Source organism: Apteryx rowi, unplaced genomic scaffold (assembly GCF_003343035.1).
Source record: "Apteryx rowi isolate R43461 unplaced genomic scaffold, aptRow1 scaffold_117, whole genome shotgun sequence".
NCBI lineage: Eukaryota > Metazoa > Chordata > Aves > Apterygiformes > Apterygidae > Apteryx > Apteryx rowi.
Genome location: NW_020447386.1, coordinates 646,806 through 670,121, shown reverse-complemented (window position 1 = coordinate 670,121; position 23,316 = coordinate 646,806). Strand labels below are relative to the sequence as shown.

The 23,316-nt window shown below is 37.9% G+C and overlaps 1 protein-coding gene across 2 annotated transcripts in view; it reads right to left on the bottom strand.

The window, feature by feature from the left end:
* Positions 1-23,316, bottom strand: part of SMYD3 (SET and MYND domain containing 3) — a 439,441-nt gene that overhangs the window by 371,507 nt on the left and 44,618 nt on the right. For both annotated transcript variants that reach the window (XM_026082329.1, XM_026082336.1), the window contains exons 2-4: positions 12,986-13,049; positions 5,855-5,962; positions 4,678-4,735 (exon numbers count right to left, since the gene is read on the bottom strand). In XM_026082329.1, coding sequence (XP_025938114.1) covers positions 4,678-4,735; positions 5,855-5,962; positions 12,986-13,049 — 230 coding nt within the window. The remainder of the gene's footprint in view (positions 1-4,677; positions 4,736-5,854; positions 5,963-12,985; positions 13,050-23,316) is intronic.

The window sequence follows — 23,316 nt, the reverse complement described above, 5'->3', positions numbered from 1 at the left end:
CCAGCAATGCACCCTCATGGCAAAGGCTGCCAGCAGCCTCCTGGGCTGCATTAGTATGTACTACTAAATTAAAATGATGACCCAATTTATCTCAAAAGGTACTCTGAACACACATTTTTCTTATTTGCTCTATATGGGTGTTCACAAGCTTAATTTGCAAGGCCTGGCAGAACGATACTATCCTAAGCAGATGAGAATACCTGTGCTTCTTGGTGTAGGAAAGATACAGGCATGCAAGTGCCACACCTGATGCCAGAATACTTCGGAAATTCCATGATAGCCGATTTTTATGTCACACAGACCAYACAAGTGAGCTGCTTTAATAGTCTCCTATAAATCACTTTTGGCAGAGCACTGAGTGCTACCTTGCCAAAATTGCCAGTGCCTACCTGGTTGGTTAACTACCAACCAGAAGCCTTCCAATGCAACCAGCTAGCAAGCAACAACAGTCTGCTCCGGGTCTGGTATGGGTTTTCCTATTTGCAAACTCCTTCTGCTGTCTTCTTTAGAGTTTCTCTGGAGCCACTGATGACCACACTGGTTAGCTGAGTGATGCAATCCTACCAGCATACTGCACTATCGCAGAAGCACCCATCTTCATACTACGTATAGAGAATGAGAAGTATCTGTATTATATAGCTTTAGTTCCCATTCCAGTGTAAATTAACACCTTCCAAGTCTGTTTGCCTTCTAATGGCCAGATACTGCTGCTGCAATGCTGTCATAATTTCTTATACTGCCTATTTGATATTCCCTGTCAGATAAGAGAAGCTGTTGCTAGAAATAGCTCATCCACCTGTACTAAGCCCATGCCCAGGGAGAGTCGGGAATGTGCTGAGCAGGCAGCGATGCAAGCTGAATATCAGGGTGGCCTAAGACTCTTCTCTGGCAAGGCGAGGGAAGGACAGACAAGCTCGCCCAGAGCACTCAGAGTCAATTCCTCAGAAAGTTCATATTGGTTAGCACTAAGACTGCTGGGATATGCCCCTTGATACCTGGCAAAAAAAAAAAAAAACCACAACACTGTGCAACTGACATGCTTGCTTTCTTATAGCTACCCAAAGTGCTATCCATGTGTGCCTTAAGTCTGGACATTTGAAGGTGATCTTGCAAACCTGAATGTACAAAGACAAGAATCCAGATATGCATGCTCTTTGCAGTGTAGGGTCACTTCTGATATGGAAAAGTATCACATTTGTCAGGACTGTATTGGCTCATAATCTATCTTCAAGAGAAACAGCAAACTTCTGGATGACTGGAAAATTCAAGTTCCAAAAAATTTTCAAAACATCACAAACAAACATTAATTTGCATTATAATTGTTTTAAAACTGAATATGATTTTTCCTTTAAACTTAATTTTTCAAAAGAGCACTGCATTTTAAATTTGCATCATGCTATTCAGTTTAAATTATCTAATACACATTGCAAAACGTATTACGATAAAAAGAAGGCATGATTTGCTTCACTATTAGTGAATAAAACAACCTCTGAGATGGAGAACAGCAGTCATCTAAACAGCATGCTGTAAAGGGACACTACAGTTTAGGACAGATGTGAACAAGATAAATGAATCCAACTGTAACTTCAGGGAGAACTTAGAGAGACAGAAACAGAATGCAGCTATTCAAGTTGGAGTCTGTCCAGGACATCAGAGCTAACAAACCTAACAAAAAGTCCCGTGACATCTTTAATGGCTAATGTTCAAGACCTGGTTTTCACAACACATCAAGAAACCAAGGCAGAAAACAAAGTGAAGCAAAGTTTGTAAATGCCTTTACTTTGTGTTTTTAGGAATGTCTTCAATTGTGTCAGAACTCTGGTGTGAGAGAGAGAATGCTATAAAAGGTTTGCAGAAAGTTTTCTAAATAAGGCATGAGGATTTAATTATGCAGCTCTGATACTGATAAGAGTAATGCAGAAAAAAACTGCTCACAATATTGCACACAAGCTCCTTTCTGCATTCTGAATCTTGGTAAGCATAACCACAGTTGATTTCCRAATGGTCTTAACAGATACTGAGCATAAGCACATAAGTAACTAAGAGTCTTATAATGAAAGAGAACTAGCAAAAGTAGCAGTGCACACAGTCAGCCCTCCTCCTTAATCTTAGTTTCAGAGTACACAATGAATTTTAAGGAAATATGGAACTGATAATAGAACTTCATAAAGGGCTAAATTCCTCCAAATGTTTTAAATAAAAAGTATTACACATTTTATCATACAATGATTCCATAAGTGTGTAAAATATCATGTAAACTGAATAAAAGCATATGTCACCCACATTGAAAATCATCCGTGTAAGATAACACTGAAAAGTCATAGTGCAAAGGAGACTGAGACAGCATAGTTAGAATATCAATTTTCAAATCTTTTGGACTTCCAAAAGAAGATAAAGGAATATCAGTAGAAATCATTCTATCTGTAATATTTATGATTACAGTGTTAAAACACTATCTTGTATTATACAGCTGGTTCCCGAGAAGTTTTTTGCTTCAGAAGATCACATGCATTTCCAACTCATGTGATTCCCTCCAACGACATTTTTCCCCCCATATTATTTCAGCCTCTAAAAAAAGAGACTTTCCTTTCACACAGATTTTGCCAAGTATTGAAGGAAAATAAATCCCAAATCTGTATCAACATCGTCTGTAAGTTGTGCAGGAGATGGGAAAAACATAAATGAAACTACAGTAAATGGGAAAAATGTAAATGAAATAGCAGCTTTTTGAGGATACAGGGCCAGCAAAGTATCACAGGTACCACAAATTATCATACCATCCCAAAATATTCCTTTGGGCCTGTCTAACTGCAAAACTATAAACATGCTTCATTCATTCTAGCAAGGAAGTTGTAAAAACAGCAAAAGTAAACAGCTAGCCAAAACCTCTGCAAAAGTTTATGCAAGTGTTGTAACTCATTTATACTGTATTCTATAGAGTATCAGCTTTGATTAATATGTAGGAGTCCTGAATATTTTGCACTTTGGAGTTAAAAAGATTAACACAGGAAAAGCTCTTAGTGCAAATAGAGCTGAAACAGATGTGGATCTCTTATTTGCCTCCCTGTGAAGTGACTGGTTATGGAATTGCTGTTTCTAAAGCAGAGAGACAACAGTCCTCACACCTGTATAGCATCTGCATTTCCTTCAGAGAACAAGAGTTTTATTACAACTTTTGGCATTTTACAGATTTTTGTACCATTTATCTACCGCAGCTCAGTTTCATTCAATACCAAGCTTCTCTCCAGCAACTTATCACACTCTTTTTCCCTTTGTCTCCAGTAAAGGGAAACAGAGCAACTCCTGAGGGGTGCTAAGAAAAATGAATTTTGAATAGAAATAGCAGTTCAACAACAACAACAAAAATATATATATATATGCCTATATTGGAGAAATTTGCTTTACAAGCTATTAAACTTTTTTTTTTTTTTTTTTCCTCTAAAAGGGAACCTATTCCCTCGGCCCTCCTCCCAATTTCTCCTCTGCCACTGTGCAACCAGCCATTGGTACAATAGATAACCATAAAGAGTTTTTCTTCCTGGATCCCAGCAGTGCCCTGAAGCATAAAAGCCAGTAGTCTTCATCTTTGTAACTTTATTTGAAGCAACTTGAAATGTTGCTCTTAATTCAAATAATCACCTAATTCCTTGTAAACCTTTGTTATTCAATGAACAATTTGAGAATAATTGAACAGTGAATCCTACTGTTTGAAATTACTGAAATACATTCCCTTTATCCTTTTTAATTTGTTGCCTTATTAGCATCTAGGCGGAAGGTGACAATGTCAGGATCTACAGCAGTAGAACAACATATTATAGCTATTGTATTTTTTAGGTTTGCTTGTGTTTTTTTTTTTTTAAAAAACAAACTATATCAATATATCAAGTTGTTTTAAATCCAAACCTCTAAACATCACAAAAAAGATGCTGAGGTAAGCAAAATATTCATGTTGCTCTACGAAATCCCTTTAAATAAGATTTTTCTTCTGCTGCAAGAATGAATTAAATATGTATTTCTTCTTTTACAAATCTTAAAACTTTAAGCTAGTGCAAACTCTGGAAGAATGTTTTCTATTTTAACAGAAGCTTAGCTGAGAGATTATAAAGAAGATCCTTTCCCATCCAAGCATCTGAAACTTGTCAAATCACAGGGATATCATCTGCACAATTTCATCTTTTCTTCTACATGACTTCTCAATGAGAAGGGGGGGGGGGGAAGACCATGCACATAGTCTCTGTGAATTGTAGTGCTCTCTCCTTTTTCTTGAAGCTATTATGAAGCTTTATGAAAAAAGATATAAATAATGAAAAAATGCATATAAATTTTTGTTTATAAAAGTTTTATTTTGAAATTGTATGTAATACAGCAGTCATCAGGTAAACTTTAGAACCTGAACAGGTAAGACATACACTGTAAAATGAAGAAAAATATTAAAAGCAAAAATCAGGTAGAAATTTTCCTTGAAAAAAGAGGTATAAGTTTTTGCCTTGATCTATGAAAAACCTGTTCTTCGCCACAAATATTTTAGTAGTTTCAGTTTTGTCTTGCCTTTTTCACACCACATTCTAATATTCTACACAGCAAAATCTCAGAAGGCAAGTTACAATAAAATTGAATGGCCATTCCATAAAACAGACTTTGGAAGCATTTCCAGGAATATGGTTGGCAATTACTTACTTGACTGAAGATCAGAAAAAGAGTAGAGTTTTTCCGAAAGGCATACTGATTGTCTAAGCTGTAGGGAAAAACAGATAATTTACACTTACATAGCATGCTTTATCTTAAAAGCACTCTATAGTACTGAATTATTCCATGGGATATGCCAATAAAGTAAATACGTAAGGCTAGTAGCACCAACATAAATCTGTTCTTTTGCTTAAACCATATGTTCTGTAAACTATTGTAACAATACTAATTTTTATGGTGTTATGACACTTTCTTCTAATGTATTTTCTTGACCTTTCTTATCCTTAGGAATTTACTTTGGCYCTTCACACTATAACTGAAAGCAATTTCTAAAATTAGCAGCCTCAGATTTCATGCGACTATAATTAATATACAGTATAGCTGTACATATTTGCCCTTTAAACAATCATATGCACATACACCTCCTGACATTGTATAAATTAAGATATTACACCATCTTTTATCATCTCAGACCACAACAAATGCCATGTTTTTGTTCAAGGACAACACCATGGCAGGGTCAGCAAAAAAGGGGCAAATCTTTTGATTTACAACCTCACAGTCATAAGCTGCTTAACCTAACAGAAGATTTAGTCCATGTAAATTAAGCAAGCTATGGGAATGTCAAACACCCAGGACTTCCAAGAGATTTTAGAAGAAAATCTAATTGAGGCTAAGCTAACCCAATGTTAAAAGTATGGCATTGTGCACCCTAAAGAAAGGGCTAGCTGCTAACAGTGTTTTGTCCTTACCACATGTCTTTCTGACTTCCATATCTAAGCGAGGCTGAATTAGGGTCCAACTGAAGGTAATGGAAAAGCACCAGTAACTTCAGTAGTATCAAACAAACAAACAAAAAAAAAAATGGTGTGCCTTTCCTTGATTTGTTTCCAGGCAGAAAAAAAGTTTAGGAAGCTACCACAGAGTCACAGGGAAAGAAACTTCATAATCAGGTCCCTTGACTTTAATTTTGTCCATTTTAGTATCTCTTGATCCTTTCAGCATTTCTGCAGATTAATCGATCTTGTAATGCAATATGCAGGTCCAATTTTGTTCATCGACGCTAGGCACTTCTGTTTTYTAGTTCTTAATTACATTAAAAATGTAAAATGAGAAAGTATTTCCCTGAAACTGTGACACTGAATAGATCTAACAGAATGTCACTTACCAGTTTAAAAACAATCCTGCCAGCAAGCCTGACCGAGTCTGGAGGAAAATTAGGCTTGATGCTCTTAAGACACTTGCATTCCTGCTTGTGGTCCTGCCAAGCTTCTTTCTATTGGGTTTTTAAAAGGAAGAGAAAGAAAAATGACATACTGTTTTACTAACATGTATCCTAATAAAATAGACTATATACATACGTGTGTGTATGTATACACACACACATATACACACATAGGTATATACATATATATAATATACATATACGATGGCCTGGCTCCTTACCCTTTTCTTCATCTTGCAACCTTTTCCTCACTGTTTGCAACATATCTCCAGCTTTTGGCTAGAAAGGGCAAGGGAGGGAGAAACCTCAGCACAGCTGTAGAATTCTGCTCCACTCTGTGCAATATTTTAGGTCAATAGTTAGTTTACTAGAATATTGATATAGACTATAAGTGCATCCTTCTGGCAAACAAACCTTGCTCTGAGCACTTGCAAGATTACCTGAAATTTGATTAAATGAGCAACTCTGGCAGGATTCAGTATTTGATGGCATCCAAAGAGAAGGGCTGGAGACATTTTAAGACCCTAACTTCAGTCTGCTTCATGGTACTGTCTGACAACATAGTCACACCATACTTTTTTCAGATATTGCATCTGCTTCCTTACCACACAAAATGAATATGCAAAGATGGAATGAAATCTGTACAGAACCCTAGAATAAATATCTTCACTTTTTATTGTATGTTCCTGTTACATGAATTTTTTTTACCTTTATGCAACAAGCTGTAAATAGCATCATAGCTTAGTTTCAATTGACACTATCACTCCAGTTAACTGAAATTTTTATTAAATAAACAAATAGGGCCTGAATCTTATTTCACCACAGCAAGAAGAGACGAAGCTGTATCTCAATTCTGCCAACATACACAACACCCTAGGCAAGAGTTTACTCAGAATTTGAGAACACAGAGGCCTACCGAGTATGTCTGCTTCACCAAAATGCAGCTCACAGAAAGAAGCAAGTTTCCCACACTGTAAAAACTGCCTCCTAAAGATCTCCGATTACGCATTAACATCCACTGCTGGGAGGACTGGTGATGGTATGTCCAAAGTTTAATGACAAATGGTTGCTGAGACCAAAATTTACAAAAACAGAAAGAGGAACCAAAAATATTACAGTTTTATGTCGTACCCAGACCTGCAATTTTTGTTTCAGAGACTGTTTCTATTTGGGTACCAGACATGGAATAACACTTTCGTAGCAGAGACAAAATGGAGCGACAAGGTGAGGGAAAGCTGTTGTACACTGAAATACATCTTTTGTCAAAATCAACATGACAAAGCAACAAGAATGAGTCTTCAGCTAAGAGAAATTCATTTTGGAAGAGATTCAATTTCTGATTAAGGGTGGGGTTTTGTTTTGGTTTTTTTTTTTTTGCTTTCTGCCTTTACAAGCTCAAAATTCTGTTTTATAATTCACAGAAACTCCAAGCCCATTTAATAAAGTTAGTAAGTCTTTATATATTTAATACATATATTCAGAGTAAATGTTTGAAGCCAGTGAGTTGTTTCAAATCCTTTTGTAAAAGCAAATTGAAAAAACAGGACACAAAAAGAAATTGCTGCAATGACAAGAACTCAGAATAGCCAAGGCCTTCTGAAGGTGACATTTGCTCATAGAATTGCAGTAGGACAAAAACAAGTAACTCAGAAAAACAGCCTCTGTTAAGTAACTGCCATACACCAAATGATAGTGTCCAACACAAAGCAATTCTTATATGTTCAGCAATAAAAGAAGAGAGAAGAAAAGGACAGTATCATGTGCAAGTGTACATCATAACTGTGGACTCTGGCATGCTAGTTAGGAAGATTTAAAAAATTGTATGACAGCCTTTGCAAAAGAAAAAAAAGCTGCACTGGGGTAACTAGACTTCACCACTAGTAGCACTTGTTCTATTTCTTTTGGGGGGAGGGGGCTTACATATAATAAATAAATTGGACTTTTTTTTCCCTTCAGATACATGGGAGATTTGCAATTTCATTTCCTTTACCTATAACTCTACAAGGGGAGAAGAATGACACTAAGAATGCATTAATCCAAATACAGTTAGTGTCACATACTGTCTGATAAATAAAAGTTAAGTATCTACTGCTGAATAGGATTATTCTTGTCCATGAGAAACAAGGTCATGCTTGTAAATGTCCAGGCATCATTCTGTGTAATACAATTATATTGACCTTTTTATCCCACTTAAACTAAAATTGTTCTTTGGAGTGAGCCTTTATCTGTCAAAATTTTTCCTCACATACATGTTGCACAGAATTTTAAGTATGCTAAAGGTGACATCAAAATGATTAATAGCTTACCCCCACCAATAAAGCACTAATGAGATGAAATATGTGGTATCACACAGCATAATGTGACACATTTCTTAGAGATGTATTTCCATATCAGAACAATGTTTAAATCATACGCTTTCTTAAAAATTGTGCTTAGATTGAAACTGATGCCAAAAAGGAATTAGCATGATTCCTTTGCAGAAGGATTGCTGGAACAGGAATTGCTGTTCAGGTCTTTGCAATTGGCTGGGGCAAGGGAAGCTCCAAATGTATTAAATATAATGAAATTCAAAAATATTTCTTCTCACTACCAATACAACAAGGAAGCAAATTACAGAACTACATGCAAAGACTAAGATTTGTGGCACTGGAAAGACCTACTTTTAAGTCAGCCTCTAACAATACTTATTGGTGGGATTATATTAGCCCCACAGTTCTCCATGGGAGAAATGTTCTTAACCCTGCATGTCCCAGCTTTCAGTCAGAGTTTTTATATCCTATATCCAGTATGCATATAAATAGCACAGAGTAGACTCTTCTCCTTAGGGACTCCTCTCCTTCCCTCTCAGGGAGTTTCTTCCAATTTTTCAACAGAATTTTTTCCTGTTAGAAAGAAACACTATTAGAAGGAAGCAGAGACAGGGCAGTACCCAACACTCCTCCCTCCAGACTTCACTACCATTAGCAACTCAAAAAACAAAAAGAAACAAACAAACAAAAACCTCTTTTCACCTTGCCCCAAATTCAGTTTTTCATTCAAGCTCAATGTATCCGAATGTCAATTCCTTAGGCTTTACCTAAGTGAAAAGGGTCAGAGATGGCTTGGAAAATACTGCAGTATACAGCAGGTTACTGGTGGCAGATGTAGTCTGCCCACGCCGTGACCCAGCAGCACACAAGCCCCAGTGCATCACTGCATTGCATTTGACAGCACAGTCCCAGGAGCAGTCACCTCCTGCGGGCTCAGGGCATGGGTAGAGATCACCTGCATCTGCCTGTAAAGTCTCACATATTATTAGCTGAGCTGTTTTGCCATGTTAAGAGAAATGGGTCTGTTCTTGGATTGTGAGATACACTATCCCCATCTCCAAATAGTCCCCAATCCCACATTTATAAAACTAAGGTTTCCCTTGTCTCCTATGCAGCATCAAAAAATATGAACACTTCCTGCAAATTAATGTGCTAATGAAAAGCAGTTAAAGATTGGAGCTTGCCAAAAAAATTTCAAAGTGGGATATTTTTCCATTAGAAAGTATCACTTTGTTATGAAGACACAATTTATAATTCCCAAAGGATCATTTAAATTCTTACAAAATGTCACTTGGATTTTTTTTTTTTTTTTTTAATGAGGGCATTTCAATAATGTCTGATAATGGTACATGGTGATTTCTATCTGAAATGACTCTCCCATTTGTCAGGGATTATCTAAATCACTAGTCCCCAATGTAGGTTGAAGCAGCACAGGGCACAAATTAATAAACACTGCCAGAGGAGATCACAGCAGAGATGAAGAAGCAGAGACAGATGTGGCAGCTCTATAGGTCTAGGGACATACCCGACAGACACAAGGCTGCTAGAAAACAGCACTAGGAAATAAGGGACAGTAGGCATCAGCAGATGGCAGAGGGGCTGCAGCAGAGGAGCAGAAGTGTTGAGGAAGAAAAAAAGTCAATGAGGTCCAATTAAAGAAATGGTTAGAAGCAAAAGGCCTAGATATACTTGCTCCTGAAATCAGGAGTCAGTAGAGGAGGTCAGCCAGAAGGATCTCTTGCTATAGCTTCCAGTCCAACAGCTCTAATCCTTTTTTGAAGTAAGTTAAAGTGTTAAAAGTCAAATCAAATTGTTCCAACTGGCCTGAAAAAGGATCACAGGAAATTTTGAAATCTGACACAAATCACTTGAAATTTTCAACTTTTACATCATATGGAGATTTCTACAAACTGGAAATTCTAATTCTCATATAGTTTTGTTCAGGATTCCTTGTTCTACCCACATATTTCCTCAAAGGATAATAATTCTCAAGGTAAGCTCCAAAAGGAGAAACATCTTTCAAAAGACTATTTCTTCCCCTATAGCTTAGCACCAAGACAGTTTTTCAAAATTACCTGACATTTTAAATCAAGTGAAGATTTTTACAAGATATTTGAAGCTTTAAGAATGACTTATTTTTGGTAATTTGAAGTTTGGTATTTCGGAGCTTCCTTCACAAAGTCCACTTTTATCCTAAACTTAGTTCAGCTACTCTCAGACTGATCCAACGCTTTGGGGGGAAGTCAGTTTTAAAACACTCGTGAAAGTCTTTTATGTTAATTCTAATTTCATGTACTGTATTAAGCAGTAAATCACAGAATCACAGAATGGTCTAGAAAACTAAGGTTTTTTTAAGCTTAAGTGTTTAGTATTGTAGGATTAATTTCTTAAACATCTAAAATTAATCAAATCATTCTGCAACTAAGCATAAATTGTAAACACAGCCACAAAATTTTCATTTCTAAGTTGATCTATATTTATAAACACAAAATCATCCTAATATTCACCTTTTTAAATGTGCAAACAGAAATTTGATTCAATACCCAACTGTTTATTTTGTTCAGCAATTAGTTCAATTAGAAGTGCACATATTAATGACTTGCACTAAAGACACAGAGGCTAGGTAAAGCCTAAAGCCTTTGGCTTGGCCAAGGAGAACTTTGCTCACAAGTTCTTTAAGAACAGAGCAGCAAAGTAGTTTAGATCAGATTATCAAAAGGAATATGAATTAGAGGACAGTCCCAAAAGAAAACACCTGGTTGGTCTCAGATTTATCTGGATCATCTGCACTGAGTAGTCAACCACCATAAATTCCTGTTTTAACTAGAAAACAGCCTCTTTTCCAGATGTTCCCAATTGCTACCTAATACTATACAGACTTATAACAGTATGCTTCCAACTAGAAACATGCACAGCATTTTAAGCACACATTGCTTCTAGTAGCACGAGCCCGTTTCACTGAAATCAATGCCTACAACTCTGGATGTAGAGAAACCTGAGCTGGCTTCAAGTGCAAGACAAGGACCATGGAGCTGGAAGCACAATGCAAAGACACCCAAGATGGCTTCAGGCTAGCCAGCCTGAATCCTAGAAGCGTGTTCATGCAGTACTATTCCCAGAGGAACAAGCCTCACTTCCTAGCTTCACTGCTACTACACGTAAGTCAGAATAGGGCACTGCATTACTCCTTCTAGATTTTCTTGTGCAAGTCAGTGCCAGCACAGGGAGTGCTGCACAGTGTCTCATTTCACAGTGGAGACACACCACAAGCAGCTTTACCACCAACTCTCTTGAGAAATATTTGTTTTAAACTTGTTTCACAAATACTCTGGTCTTTTATATTCTTCACAGTCATATTTTCCTTATCTTCCATAATAAATCTACCTGTGGCATTATTATTGAAGCTACAGTAAGTACCTAATGTACGCTGCACATATTTGCCATACAATGAATCAAAATAACACATCTTCTTCCTTTCCTCCTCCATATGTTTTAATCCCAAAATGGAAGGGCTTTGGCATGTTGAAAACGCCACAGACTATATTAAGGAAGAATTGTTTATAGAAGCATATAATGTATAAAAAGATGATTTGAAGGTCAAAGAGACTACTTAAAAAGTTAAAATCACATGGATTTAATAGAGTATCACTACTAGCCTGCTTTGAATTTTAGTAGGTTTTCTTTATTTTTCTCTTCGGTTTTTCCCTATGTAAAAAAACAAACAGAAAYCACGATGCAAAGCTAGGATAAATCATTTAAAATTTTGTATCACAGTCTGTAAGGTGACCCTCATGGCTGGAATCTCAGATGGCCGATTCCTTGCCTATCTTATACCTTACACAGACGTTTACCCCCGCGTGAGGCTATCATTCCCTTTCAGTACCGTGTCAGGCCATCTTCCACACACATGCATAAGTGACAATACTAGCCAAATATAAATACTTAAAGGTGTTCAATCCTAAAATCTAAGTTCTGTTTTGTAGGATAGTATCACAGGACCATGCAGGCTGGGAGGGACCTTGGGAGGTCTCTAGTCCAACCCCCTGCCCAAAGCAGGGTCAGCTCCAGGGTCAGACCAGGGTGCTCAGGGCTTTATCCTGTCAGGTCTTGAAACCCTGCAAGGAGGTGACTGCACAACCTCTCTCAGCAGCCTGTTCCACTGCCTGGCTGTCTTCTGGGTGAAAAAGCTTTTCCTTATACCTCATCTGGATCTCTCTTGTTTCAGCTTATGCCAGTTGTCCCTTTTCCCCCTGCCATTCAACGCTGTGGAAAGCCTGGCTCCATCTTCTTGACACCCTCCTCGTGGGTACCAGGGGCTGCTGTCAGGTTGCCCCAAGGCCTTCTCTACTTTGCAAATTCTTGAGTCCTATTTCTTCTTAAAGAACTAGGATATATGCTTTGCCATGATGAACCTCACTCTTGAAATACAAATTATTTTACTACAAAATTGGCTTGCAACCTTCAGTCTACAACCAGCAATACTGAAGAATCTTTTTTACCCCTCTAATCAAACATAAAGAAACACTAAACATTTCAACTTAATTTTGTCTGTTTTATCTCACTGATTACAATCTTGTATCTGTAGCTATAAAAATAGTCAAAAAATAAAACAAGGTAACATGTTTACACTCTCTGTCCATAACTACAAATAAAAAATTGCAATGTGGAGGTATGACAATGAGGAAAACGCATGAAGACCCTGTATATAAAGTATTCAAATGTCTGTTTTTCTTCAGTACCTTATAGTTGTTATTTTTCATCTTACCTGACAGGATTTACCACAGTATTTAGCAACCTTGCACTGAGAGCATCTGTGCAGATGTTCATTCCTGTTTTAAAAAAAAGAAAAAAAGTAGATATAAATACAAATAAAGCTTTGTGATTATCCTTCTTGCATAACTAACAATTATCAAATAGGCAAGAAAAGTATCTGAAAAAACAAGAGTAACCTGAAACTCATTGTCACATAGAAATCACATATTGTTACATACAAAGGTATGTTCTCAGTACTCATATGACTCAGTACAACGGCGGTCAACAGTAAAGATATCAAACATRCTTTTTTTTGACCGTACAGCTATAACCCTGAGGAATTTGATTTTGTAGATAACCATAGAATTAGAGCTGTGCAATACAGCTAGCTAATACTTTTATTATCTGTCTTAAGCAAGTCTTGTCTTAAGCAAGTGTCATTATCTGCCTTGAGCAAGACCTCGCTGTGAACCTGCAAGTTGTGACATCAAATTATAACTTTATAATAGAGCCTGAAGTTGACATCTCAGCAGAAATTTCTATCTTAGAAAAATACTTCTGATTGGTGGGCAGTAAGACCAAAATAAAAATTCAGTTTGACAGAAAAAATAAAATCTAGTCAAAGTGAGATGGATGAGATAACTATCAGAGATATACAACACAATCTAACAGTTAAAAGCATCTCCTGACTCAAATACAATTTTCTGATGCTGTCTCAGTTTACAGTTATATGAGGTAAGAAGAAAATATCACTGAAATTTTGTAAATTTTTAGACACTAAGAAGATATTAAAGCACACAGGAAATAATATTTATACCTCAAATACTTCAGATCAGTAGAAACATGAAGCCGATTTTGATGCTCCCCTCTTAATTTCCTGTAGAAAATACTTAATGTGCTGAATGTCCTGCATGACTTTGGAAACACTGAGAGTGTTCACTTTGATACCTCCATATGCAAAGCTGCCTACATACTTTATAGGCATACATTAGTCCTGAGAAAAGAGCATATGTTTTTTTTGGGGGGGAGCATTTTGTTTTKGGGGGGGGGGGTTGTTTGCTTGTTTGTTTTTTTAAGACTGAAGAAAAGAGAGTTACATTACAGATGTATCAAAAACTGGACTGCATAATTCTCATTACTACACCTTAGACTTATTCCATGGCCATGCCTCTGACCTTAAYGAAGCACAGCACCCAACTGCGTGCCACTGTCACCTGGTGAGGCACACGCAGCCGAATGCGGCTCCGTCACCCCAGGGAAGTGCCATCGCATCCTGCCCCCAAGGTACTCTGAAGTTCCCCTTCTGCAACCCTCTGCAAAGTAAGGCAGGGGTACATGTCAGACACACACACCCCAAACAACACACTGTTATAATACCTTGTTTTTAGCAATCTAAAAATCTCATTACAAATATTAACTCAGCCTTCCAATATACTTTTGAAATAACTAAATGCCTAACATAGTCCATTTCAACCTGAAAGGGCAAGTTCAAGTTTTCAGTTTAAAGTCTTTCCTCTGCAAGGTTCCCAGTGGCTTCCCATCGATACTACATATGTCCTTCTCACTCTTACCCCCAATGGCAACTCATGTGACTAAAACACGGTGTAATTCTCCGTCTCTGTGGACGCCAAAAGAAAATTCCTTCACTCTTCAATAGTTTAGAGACTCGTCATGCGTATTCTGACTCCCAGCAAAACTGCTTTATCATGTGACCATAATTTCTTCTTAAAATTGATTAGTTATCCCCAAATTTTAATTTCTATGCATGACTAAAATTGCAGAATAATATCTAAAGCCAACACCCAAAGCAGGAAAGCCATCAATAGCCCACAAACCTCAATCTAGAACTTCTGAATGATTAATTTAGTTCACTGCTCCTAGCAGTGAAATCATAACTATTGGAAGTAAAGGCAGAATGCCAGAAACGCCAATGAGACATCCTCTAGCACAGACCATCCTTTCCTTTCCCTAAATACCATAAAAGGGAAAAGGTTTTCACTAATATATGAAATTATTGCTATGTTTGAATAATTAAAATAATGTCTTAGCATTCTTATAAGCATTAGAGGAGTTCAGATGGCTGCATTGGTCAAAGATTAAGAGGAGCAATATGTACAGATCATAAGTTCATTCTATGATAGCGCCTTCCTTTTCTGCTTACCTGCAAAGCCAGGCCTGGGGATGAAAAAACTGTTCATTTTTATCAGCTCCTTTAAACAAAACCTAAAATCTTTCTCACATAAACAATAAGTTTTTAACTTAAATGTATGATGCCCAGGGATAATCCAGAGTTAGAAACAAGTGTGAAATCTTCACTTTGCCTGCAGAGGAGAGCTTCTTGCCTTTTAAGGCTGAAAAATGACACAACTCTAACCAGCCTATGATATAGGACTGCATATTTCTCATTTTAGATTAGGACCTTGGGGCAGAGTAATTTGGGGAAGAAAAACACTTCAGCAGAGTATTTACTGTAGACAGGAAAAAAAAAAAAAAAAATCTTGTCTGGAACTGCTCACCGATTTGGTTATCAGTAGCTCACTCTCCTGCAGAATGACTGAGCAAAATAGTTTTGAAGACAGACATTTTTGTTCTAAATGATATGCATCCTAATACCTTAATTATGACTTTGTTAAAATAAAATTTACAACTTAAGTCACATACCCGTTAAAGCAACAAAAAGTCACAGCATCAACAAGTAAATCACAGATCCACAAACCAGAGTGGATTCTTAAACTTAAATGAATGAATGCCATAACCATCGGAGAACTCTCTCCTACAGATTTCTATTTAAAGTATCACATTCCTACCTCAGAAGACTAGATATGATGACCTTAATATACGGCAAATATAGATTGCCTTGGTTTGCTTCTTCCACAAGATGCCAGGGTTTACAAGTCACCAACATTTATTCATTCTGTCTTCTGAAAAGCAATTGGTGGACCAATCTCCACAAAGCACCAAGCTTCTTCAGCTACCACTGAAGTTTCAATACATTACTGGATTAGTTCCCTTGTATGCTTTGTCCCCAAGGGTTAACACTGAAGTAGCAGCAGACATGTATACACAAAAATGTAAGGACCATCACTCAAAACTTGGGGGTTTTGCCAAACTGACATTACAGGTCAGATTATTTGAATAAGGTGACTCCCTGCTGGCACTGTATAATGAGTGAACTATCCACCCATCTTTGGGGGTTTCTTTGAATGACGAGCAGCTGTAGGATGCTTGCTGCAGAGCTGAACGGCAAAGCTACCGACGAAATCATTGCTCTTTCTTTTGATCCTCTCCTCCCTCCCAAACCTCCTTCCTTTACTTTTATAGCACCCATGAATCTTGCAGTATGGCAGTTTAAATGTAAAACAGCATGATCTAAAATACTTAATTTGAATATAAAGAATTCAGGAATAAAATTCCTGTATTCATATATATAGGATTCATGTATTTTAGAACATTTTTTAAAAACAAGACAATTTGTCTAGTTTATTACTATCCTTCTCAACATTTCATTAACGTTATAGGTATTACTGAAACAATTCAAGTCACTAAAATTCCATGCATTTCCATGATATTTCCATGCATTTCTCATTAACTGTAAGTGTCATCTGGAAACAGTATCAGGTTACACACAGGGAATCTACCACAACTCACCTAACACAATTAGCCTCATGGCTGATAAAATGCACAGAATTTGAACTAACACATTCAGCAATAATACTTTAGTCTCTGAAAAGGTTTCTGCTGCAAAATAAAATGAAATTAAGATACAGCAATTTAAAATAAATTATTAGTTTTCCAATACAACTTCAGCAAGATTTTCCATCTCCAAAACCCTTATCAAACAGCAAGCACAAATAAGGATTTTAGTCTGTACTAAAAGAATCCACAACAATCAAGTGAGAGGGAGCTGTCAGGTGCCCTCCAGTGGGGTGTTACGGTTGGGTGCAGAATCTTACCCAGAGGAATTTGGATATTACTTCTTATTTTCATTACTATGGGCTACAAGCTCCACTGACAGAGTGGGCCCCCCAATGTACACACAAGACAAAGATAAACCTTATCTTTGGAGGGTAGAGGAGGGGAAACCCCAAAAGATGGATGTGGACAGGCGACAAAAGAAAACTCCTGAGACGGAGAAATAATAAATAAGGTTGCTCAGTAGGAAGTGATGCACATGAACAAAAGTACTTCCCCCCCCCCCCTTTTTTCTCCCCCACTACCACCTTTTTGTTTAAGGTACTGTAGCACAGAGCATTTTAAGGAGGGGCTGAAGAGCAGTGGGGTGGCCCGGTCTGTGGGGAGCTCCTCCCATGTCTGAGCAGCAGCGTGGGAAAAAGCCTGAAAAAGCACCGTTGAAAACCTCACGAGAACATGATGAGCTCTGCATCACGTACAGGACCAGAAGTTGATCCGTGTTTGCCTGCTCTGTCAGGTCCTACAGTGCCACATCCACACGCTTACAACGCCCAGAACATCACCCTTTTAGAAATGCCAAATTAACAGCTAATCAAAGCACCCTGATAATACCAACATGGCCTCAATAAAAGGAAGTACTTTTGCTTGCCAGGAAAGGCCTAATATAATTAAAAACCACAGCAAAACCCAAACACACACAATTAGGCTACTTAATTTATGATGAAAATGCATCTACGCTTCCCTGGTGATACAGGCCCTTGACTCTCAGCCCCTACTTGCAAGCTAAGTGTTGGATGTAACAGCACATTTGGTTACCACAGAGCGCTTAACAGTCCTTTTTACACAGTTTATTCACACTTCAGCTTCTGCCACAGTTTGCAGGACAAAAAGGCAATCTCATATCAATTCCCTGCTGGATGTGTGCTTGATGTTTCTTTGATCAGTAACGCAGCCCGTAGCACACGTAAGAAAAGAGCTGCTCTTTCAGATGCATGTCATGTCGAACACATTTCCTAAACAAATTCTTAAACCTGTGAGATTCAGTCAAACATGTCAAGCGCATAAAGTCTACCTGGGTTTTTTGAGCATGGGCATTTAAAACCTGTCATGAAGTGAAAACAGTCAATACCCCCGATAAGCAAACATGTCATTCAGAGTTTTACTGATCTATTTCAGTCTTCTAATAACAAAGATTCCAGTAACGTAGTATTTTTAATGTGGCAGATCTGTGAGCAGATAAATGCAGCTACGTACAACTTTCTCTCCTCACCTCTCTCCCACCAGAAAAATAACGCAGTATAATGGCACAGCTGGCACCCCAACTGGTAGCCTGGCTGCCTACCCGCATAGGCGCCCATGACCCTGCCGGAGGCATCTTCAGCACGTTCTGCTCCGGCTACGTGACCACAGGGCCCGCAGCCCCGGCGCAGAGGGGCCGCGTCCCGCTCCAGCGGGCACTAAGCCAAGCCCACTCGGCCTTTCGCACCCGGCGCTATGAGCTGGTGAAAAACAGGAGTATTCAGAAAATACAGACTGAAATACAGCAGGCCTGTACGGGAGCTTGACTTCGATCAGGAATAGGCTCCAAAAGGAACCCACTTATCTATTGTCTTTGAAATAAAGTCACTGGGCTTAGCTACTTTCACGCAGATATTTACACTGCTGTTCAGCTCCGACTTAATCCYTTGAGTTTAAGGGGCAAGAGTACAAAGTCAAGAAACCTTGAAGTCATACAAAAAAAAATCTTCATCTGCACTCTGTGTTGAATAAGTTACAAGAATTAATCTTTTTTCCTGTAACAGCAGCACTGGGGAGAAGTAGCTTTTGAAGAGCAGCAGGAACACCAAAAATTTAGAGTTAAAAGATAATAACTGAAGTTAACCATCAGGGATTAGCGTCACTTTTTTCAAGGGAGACCTAAGACAGACTTTTTCATATAAGAAAAAAAAACTATTTTATTCCCAAATATAATAATCATCTGCTTTATATCTGAACATACTACACTAGTGGTACTGCATTGTCTGANGGGGGGGGGGGGGGGGGGGGAGAACACAACCAAAACACTTGGGCTGTGGTGAAAGTTTAGTTAAGGCATCTGTCCTCCCAAACACAGCACCTAGTAACACAAACAAAAATATAGTTTATTCAACATGACATTGCATAACTCAGATCTTTGCTTCTGAAGCCTCATGTGCCACTCAGTGCTCTAGTTCACTGCTATTTTCTGGAATTCCTATTATATCTGGCTTTGTATGTCATGCCCTGAAACATTTTTGGATACAGTGTATAAGAACAAATAGAATTCAAATAGATTAGGGGAGAAAGAAACCTCCTACTACGAGGGCCCTCGAATCCGTTCAGATTTTATAATCATCCTTGCTTAGGTATTATCTTTATTTGGTTTATAAATACATACACTAGGTAATGAATTTGCTGGGTCATATTACTTCAGCTGACAGGAAGGGTGGTATTTTTTGTCTGGTTTTGTGTGTTGGGTATTATCTCCCATATTTTTTTTCTGCATCTTTATTTGTCTTCTGAAGAATGCCTGGTCTGAAATTTCTGAAAAACACTTTTCTAAATAAAAATTTGTTGTAGTCTCCCATCATTTCTCCACTTCAGTATCATCTGTTCTTACACAACTTATGTTGGATTTTTAGTTTTTCTCTTCTTTGGGGGGTGAAAGGAGACAGGGCTGAAGGCAGGCTAGAAAAACAGTAAGTAGCAGAAGACATCCATATGGTAGATTTTCATTTATTCTTATGTAGCAGCTAGTCTTTGTGTTGATGCAGTGACAGCATACTAAGCCCTGATAAGAAAATGTTTATTTTTCAAAAACTTCTTCCTACTATTATGAAAAAGATATAATCTTTAAAAATATCCCTAAATTCACAGAATGATGCAAAACTCTTTGCTGAAATTTAACAGTTATCTAGAGCCACAAATAGAAGATTCTCCTTCAGCTACTGGAAAAAAAAAAAATTAGTTTTCTGAAAATGCAGCTTTTCGAAGTGCCATATGCATTCTGATAAAACCAAGAACAGAAAATTACATGACTCTTCATTGCACTGGTAACTGATAAAAAGTTTCAGATGCAGTGCTTTCTAGTAAAGTCAGTGAAGGAATTTATAAGAAGAAATACCTAACAATATAGCCATCAAACAGGCAAGAAATTTATTCTTACTTTTTAATCTGACGTATTCATTCAGTACTAACTTCTGATCCTAACCTGCAGAGGAATACAGGAAAAGATCTCTACTAAAAAACAAGTGATGGCTCCAAGAGCCATTTCAGTAGCACGACACCACATTCTGCCCCTTTACCTAAAAAATGCAGTTCAAGAGAAGCACTCAGCAGCTTAATAAATTTTATGCCAGAAGACAGACTGCCTTTAGAATAAAGTATCACCTACCTTTAAATAGATAGATAGATAGCTATACACGCACAGACTTTATCAACATGTAGGATGAATAAAACAAATGCTACCACACCAGAAATCAATAACTGCGAAAATGCTCTAATTACCCTCCCAGAGAAACTCTCTGCCATCCCCCACCAAGAGCACTGAGGCAGAAACACAGCAAAACTTGGCTCTGAGACCACAAGATAACAACTTTAAATTGTCTCTTAAACCTCCTTACCCTGCAAAGCTGCTTTGCCACAATCTCACTCAAATCAAGGCTGTCCTTTCCTTTACTGTACAGTGTTTGCCCGCAAATGGCATGCCAACGTGCCTTCAGCAGGTTAAGGCTTAAACGGATTAATTTCAGTCACACAGTGCATTCATTACACCTTGGGATTTTAATCAAAGAAAGCTAAAAGCTGAAGACTAAGACTGTATTTCACAATATGAAAAGGCCATACCTATAACTTAAAAACACATGCAAAAAAAGTCTATAGATGTATTGCGCATAGCTTATTTCTTGAACATGCGGGTGCAAATCCAACAAAGCAAAATACAACAAAATATTGCATCGCTCCTTTTTTTTCCTTATAAAAATGACAAATGTGTTACTCATTTATCTCCTCTATCTCCATGTCAAGTATTTTATTTCTCTGACCTATGGATCAGCATTCCACAAGAAGAAAGCTGTTGCTCTAAAATATCATACTACAGCAAATATTTACTTCCTGCTTAATATTTCTCTCTTGTATCACACAGATCTCCGATTTTCAGTGAAATATGAACCCCTCTGATCCTCTTGGAAGAATATCTTCATCAGTCTTTATTTGTTAGTCCTTTTCTATATTCCCTTCTTGCCCGTATTTATATTTTTAGGACAAATATTTTTAGAGGTCCTGCAATGCTTTTTAGGTATCTTCCTCTTACTCGTTTTGCCGCTTCCACCTATGAACAGTTAAACACAAAAGATCTTTCCTTCTTTATGGCACACATTTGGAAAGCGCTGAAATAAAATAATCCGAGCAAAGAACACAAACACAGCAACACAGCTAGGCTCAAAATAAATCGTGGTGCATTATGTCCTGTAGATTAAGAATTTGGTAAGGATGTACACAACAAATTAAGTCCTCATTTTCACTTGCTTAGCTCTTATGTTCATATCACACCCAAGTTAAGCTACTTCAAGACACTTACTACAGTTTATTAAAATAGGATAGTCAGTTCTGCCAATAAAGCCTGTTCACATAACTCTGAAGAGCCCACCAAGCTAGAAAACAGGAGTGAAGGGCAGGAAAACTGTATTTGTATCAAACAGCAGAGATGACTGATGACACAGAGAAACAGATTCACCCATATACTGGCACAGGGCCCAGGGAAACAGCTTGTTCCCCCCTTGCTCAGGTGTAATCCAATATCGTGAGGTCTTCTAAGATATCCACCGGAGTATTCTTGTAACAAACTGAATGCTCCTAACATACTGCTGCGGACTTCTGCAGTAAGAGGATGTAAAAATTAAGCAGGTTCTTGGCAGGAGTGATGCTGCTTGCCAGCCCCCGCCACCCCGGCAGAGCAGGACGGCCACCGCCTGGACCTGCACCGCTCCGGTTACACGCCAACCATGCAAGTCTTCCTCCGACGCCACTTCTACACAGACGACAGCATTTCTGATACCAAGTCTAAACTTTATCTTTCAGAAATGCAGACTATTTTTGGCAATACCTTTGTTCACTTTCCTAAACAAGTCTATACAATTGGCAGATGCTGTGGGAAGCCTTAAGAAAGATCACTGTTAGCAGATCTACAAACACCTGTGACAAATTTACAAATATCTGTCTAACCATAGTGCTCTCCTAGCCCAGCTAGATGGAGGGCCTTTGAGATTACCACAAGCACTCACCTTCCAACATGCTTTTATTTATTTCTTCTGTATTTCAACAGTTCTCTTCCTGTCATTTTATTCTCTCCAGCCTCAAATGTATTTTTGTTTTCTTACCATTGCTCATGTTTTTTCCCCCCGATTTCCTCCGTGTTTCAATGTTTCCTGTTTGGGAATTTCCACACCATTTTCTAGATTATGAAGGCCTTGATTTTTGCTTGGAGAAGCTTCACTACTTTCCCCACCAGCCCCAAAAGATTTTTATCTGCCAACAGTTTCTGCCCAAGAATTAAACAGAACATGGCTCGGAAACACCTGAAGAGAGCAGACTTTCATTTTTACAGCACATTGCCAAGCACCTATACTGAAACACTGCCATGATGTCTTTACATTTTACACTCCTTATGGCAATTTTCATTTTACACCAGGATTTTTGTATCCAAGCAACCTGATCTGAGAACATTTTACAAAGTTTCTATCAAGTGCTCAAACAAAATCCAGTACATCTCTCACTTTGTCTCTCCAACAGATCTGGCATGTAAACATAGACGCGTCTTCCCTTTGTCTTCCTTCTTTACATATCATGTATTTCGCTATGAGTAGGTCACTGAAAGGAGGTCATTGATTTAGTAGGTCCTACTTCTAAAGCTTACTTTTGGAGATACTGGCCAATAAGAATGAAGGTATTTTATTCTAATGACAAGATGCAGGTTTTAACAGGAGCTAGAGCACAGAGTTTTCAAGGGTTGAGATGATAAAATGTGAACTGGATAGTTTTAATAATATAGCATTAGATAAGTTGGGGCAGGGGGGAAGAGGGGAGAGCAAACATGCAATTGGTGTACAGTACTCATGAAAAGGAGCACTAGGTGTATAACTCCTGTAAGCATAATACAAAGTGACAGAGAAATCTGATTTCTCTCAACCCTTTAATAATATTTTATTTTCTCAAAACGTGTACAGCTGTGTATACTGATTGGTATTGTTTGGTTTTTTGTGACCCCCTCCCCCCCACCCCCATCAAGGACTACTTAGATTCTGACAAACTCACTATCTATTCTGAATAGCACAAAATTGCCCAAGGTACCGCTTCTTGCTAAAGAGCTCTTTTAGAATCTCASTACAGCACTAAAAGCACTAGACTGTGCTTGCT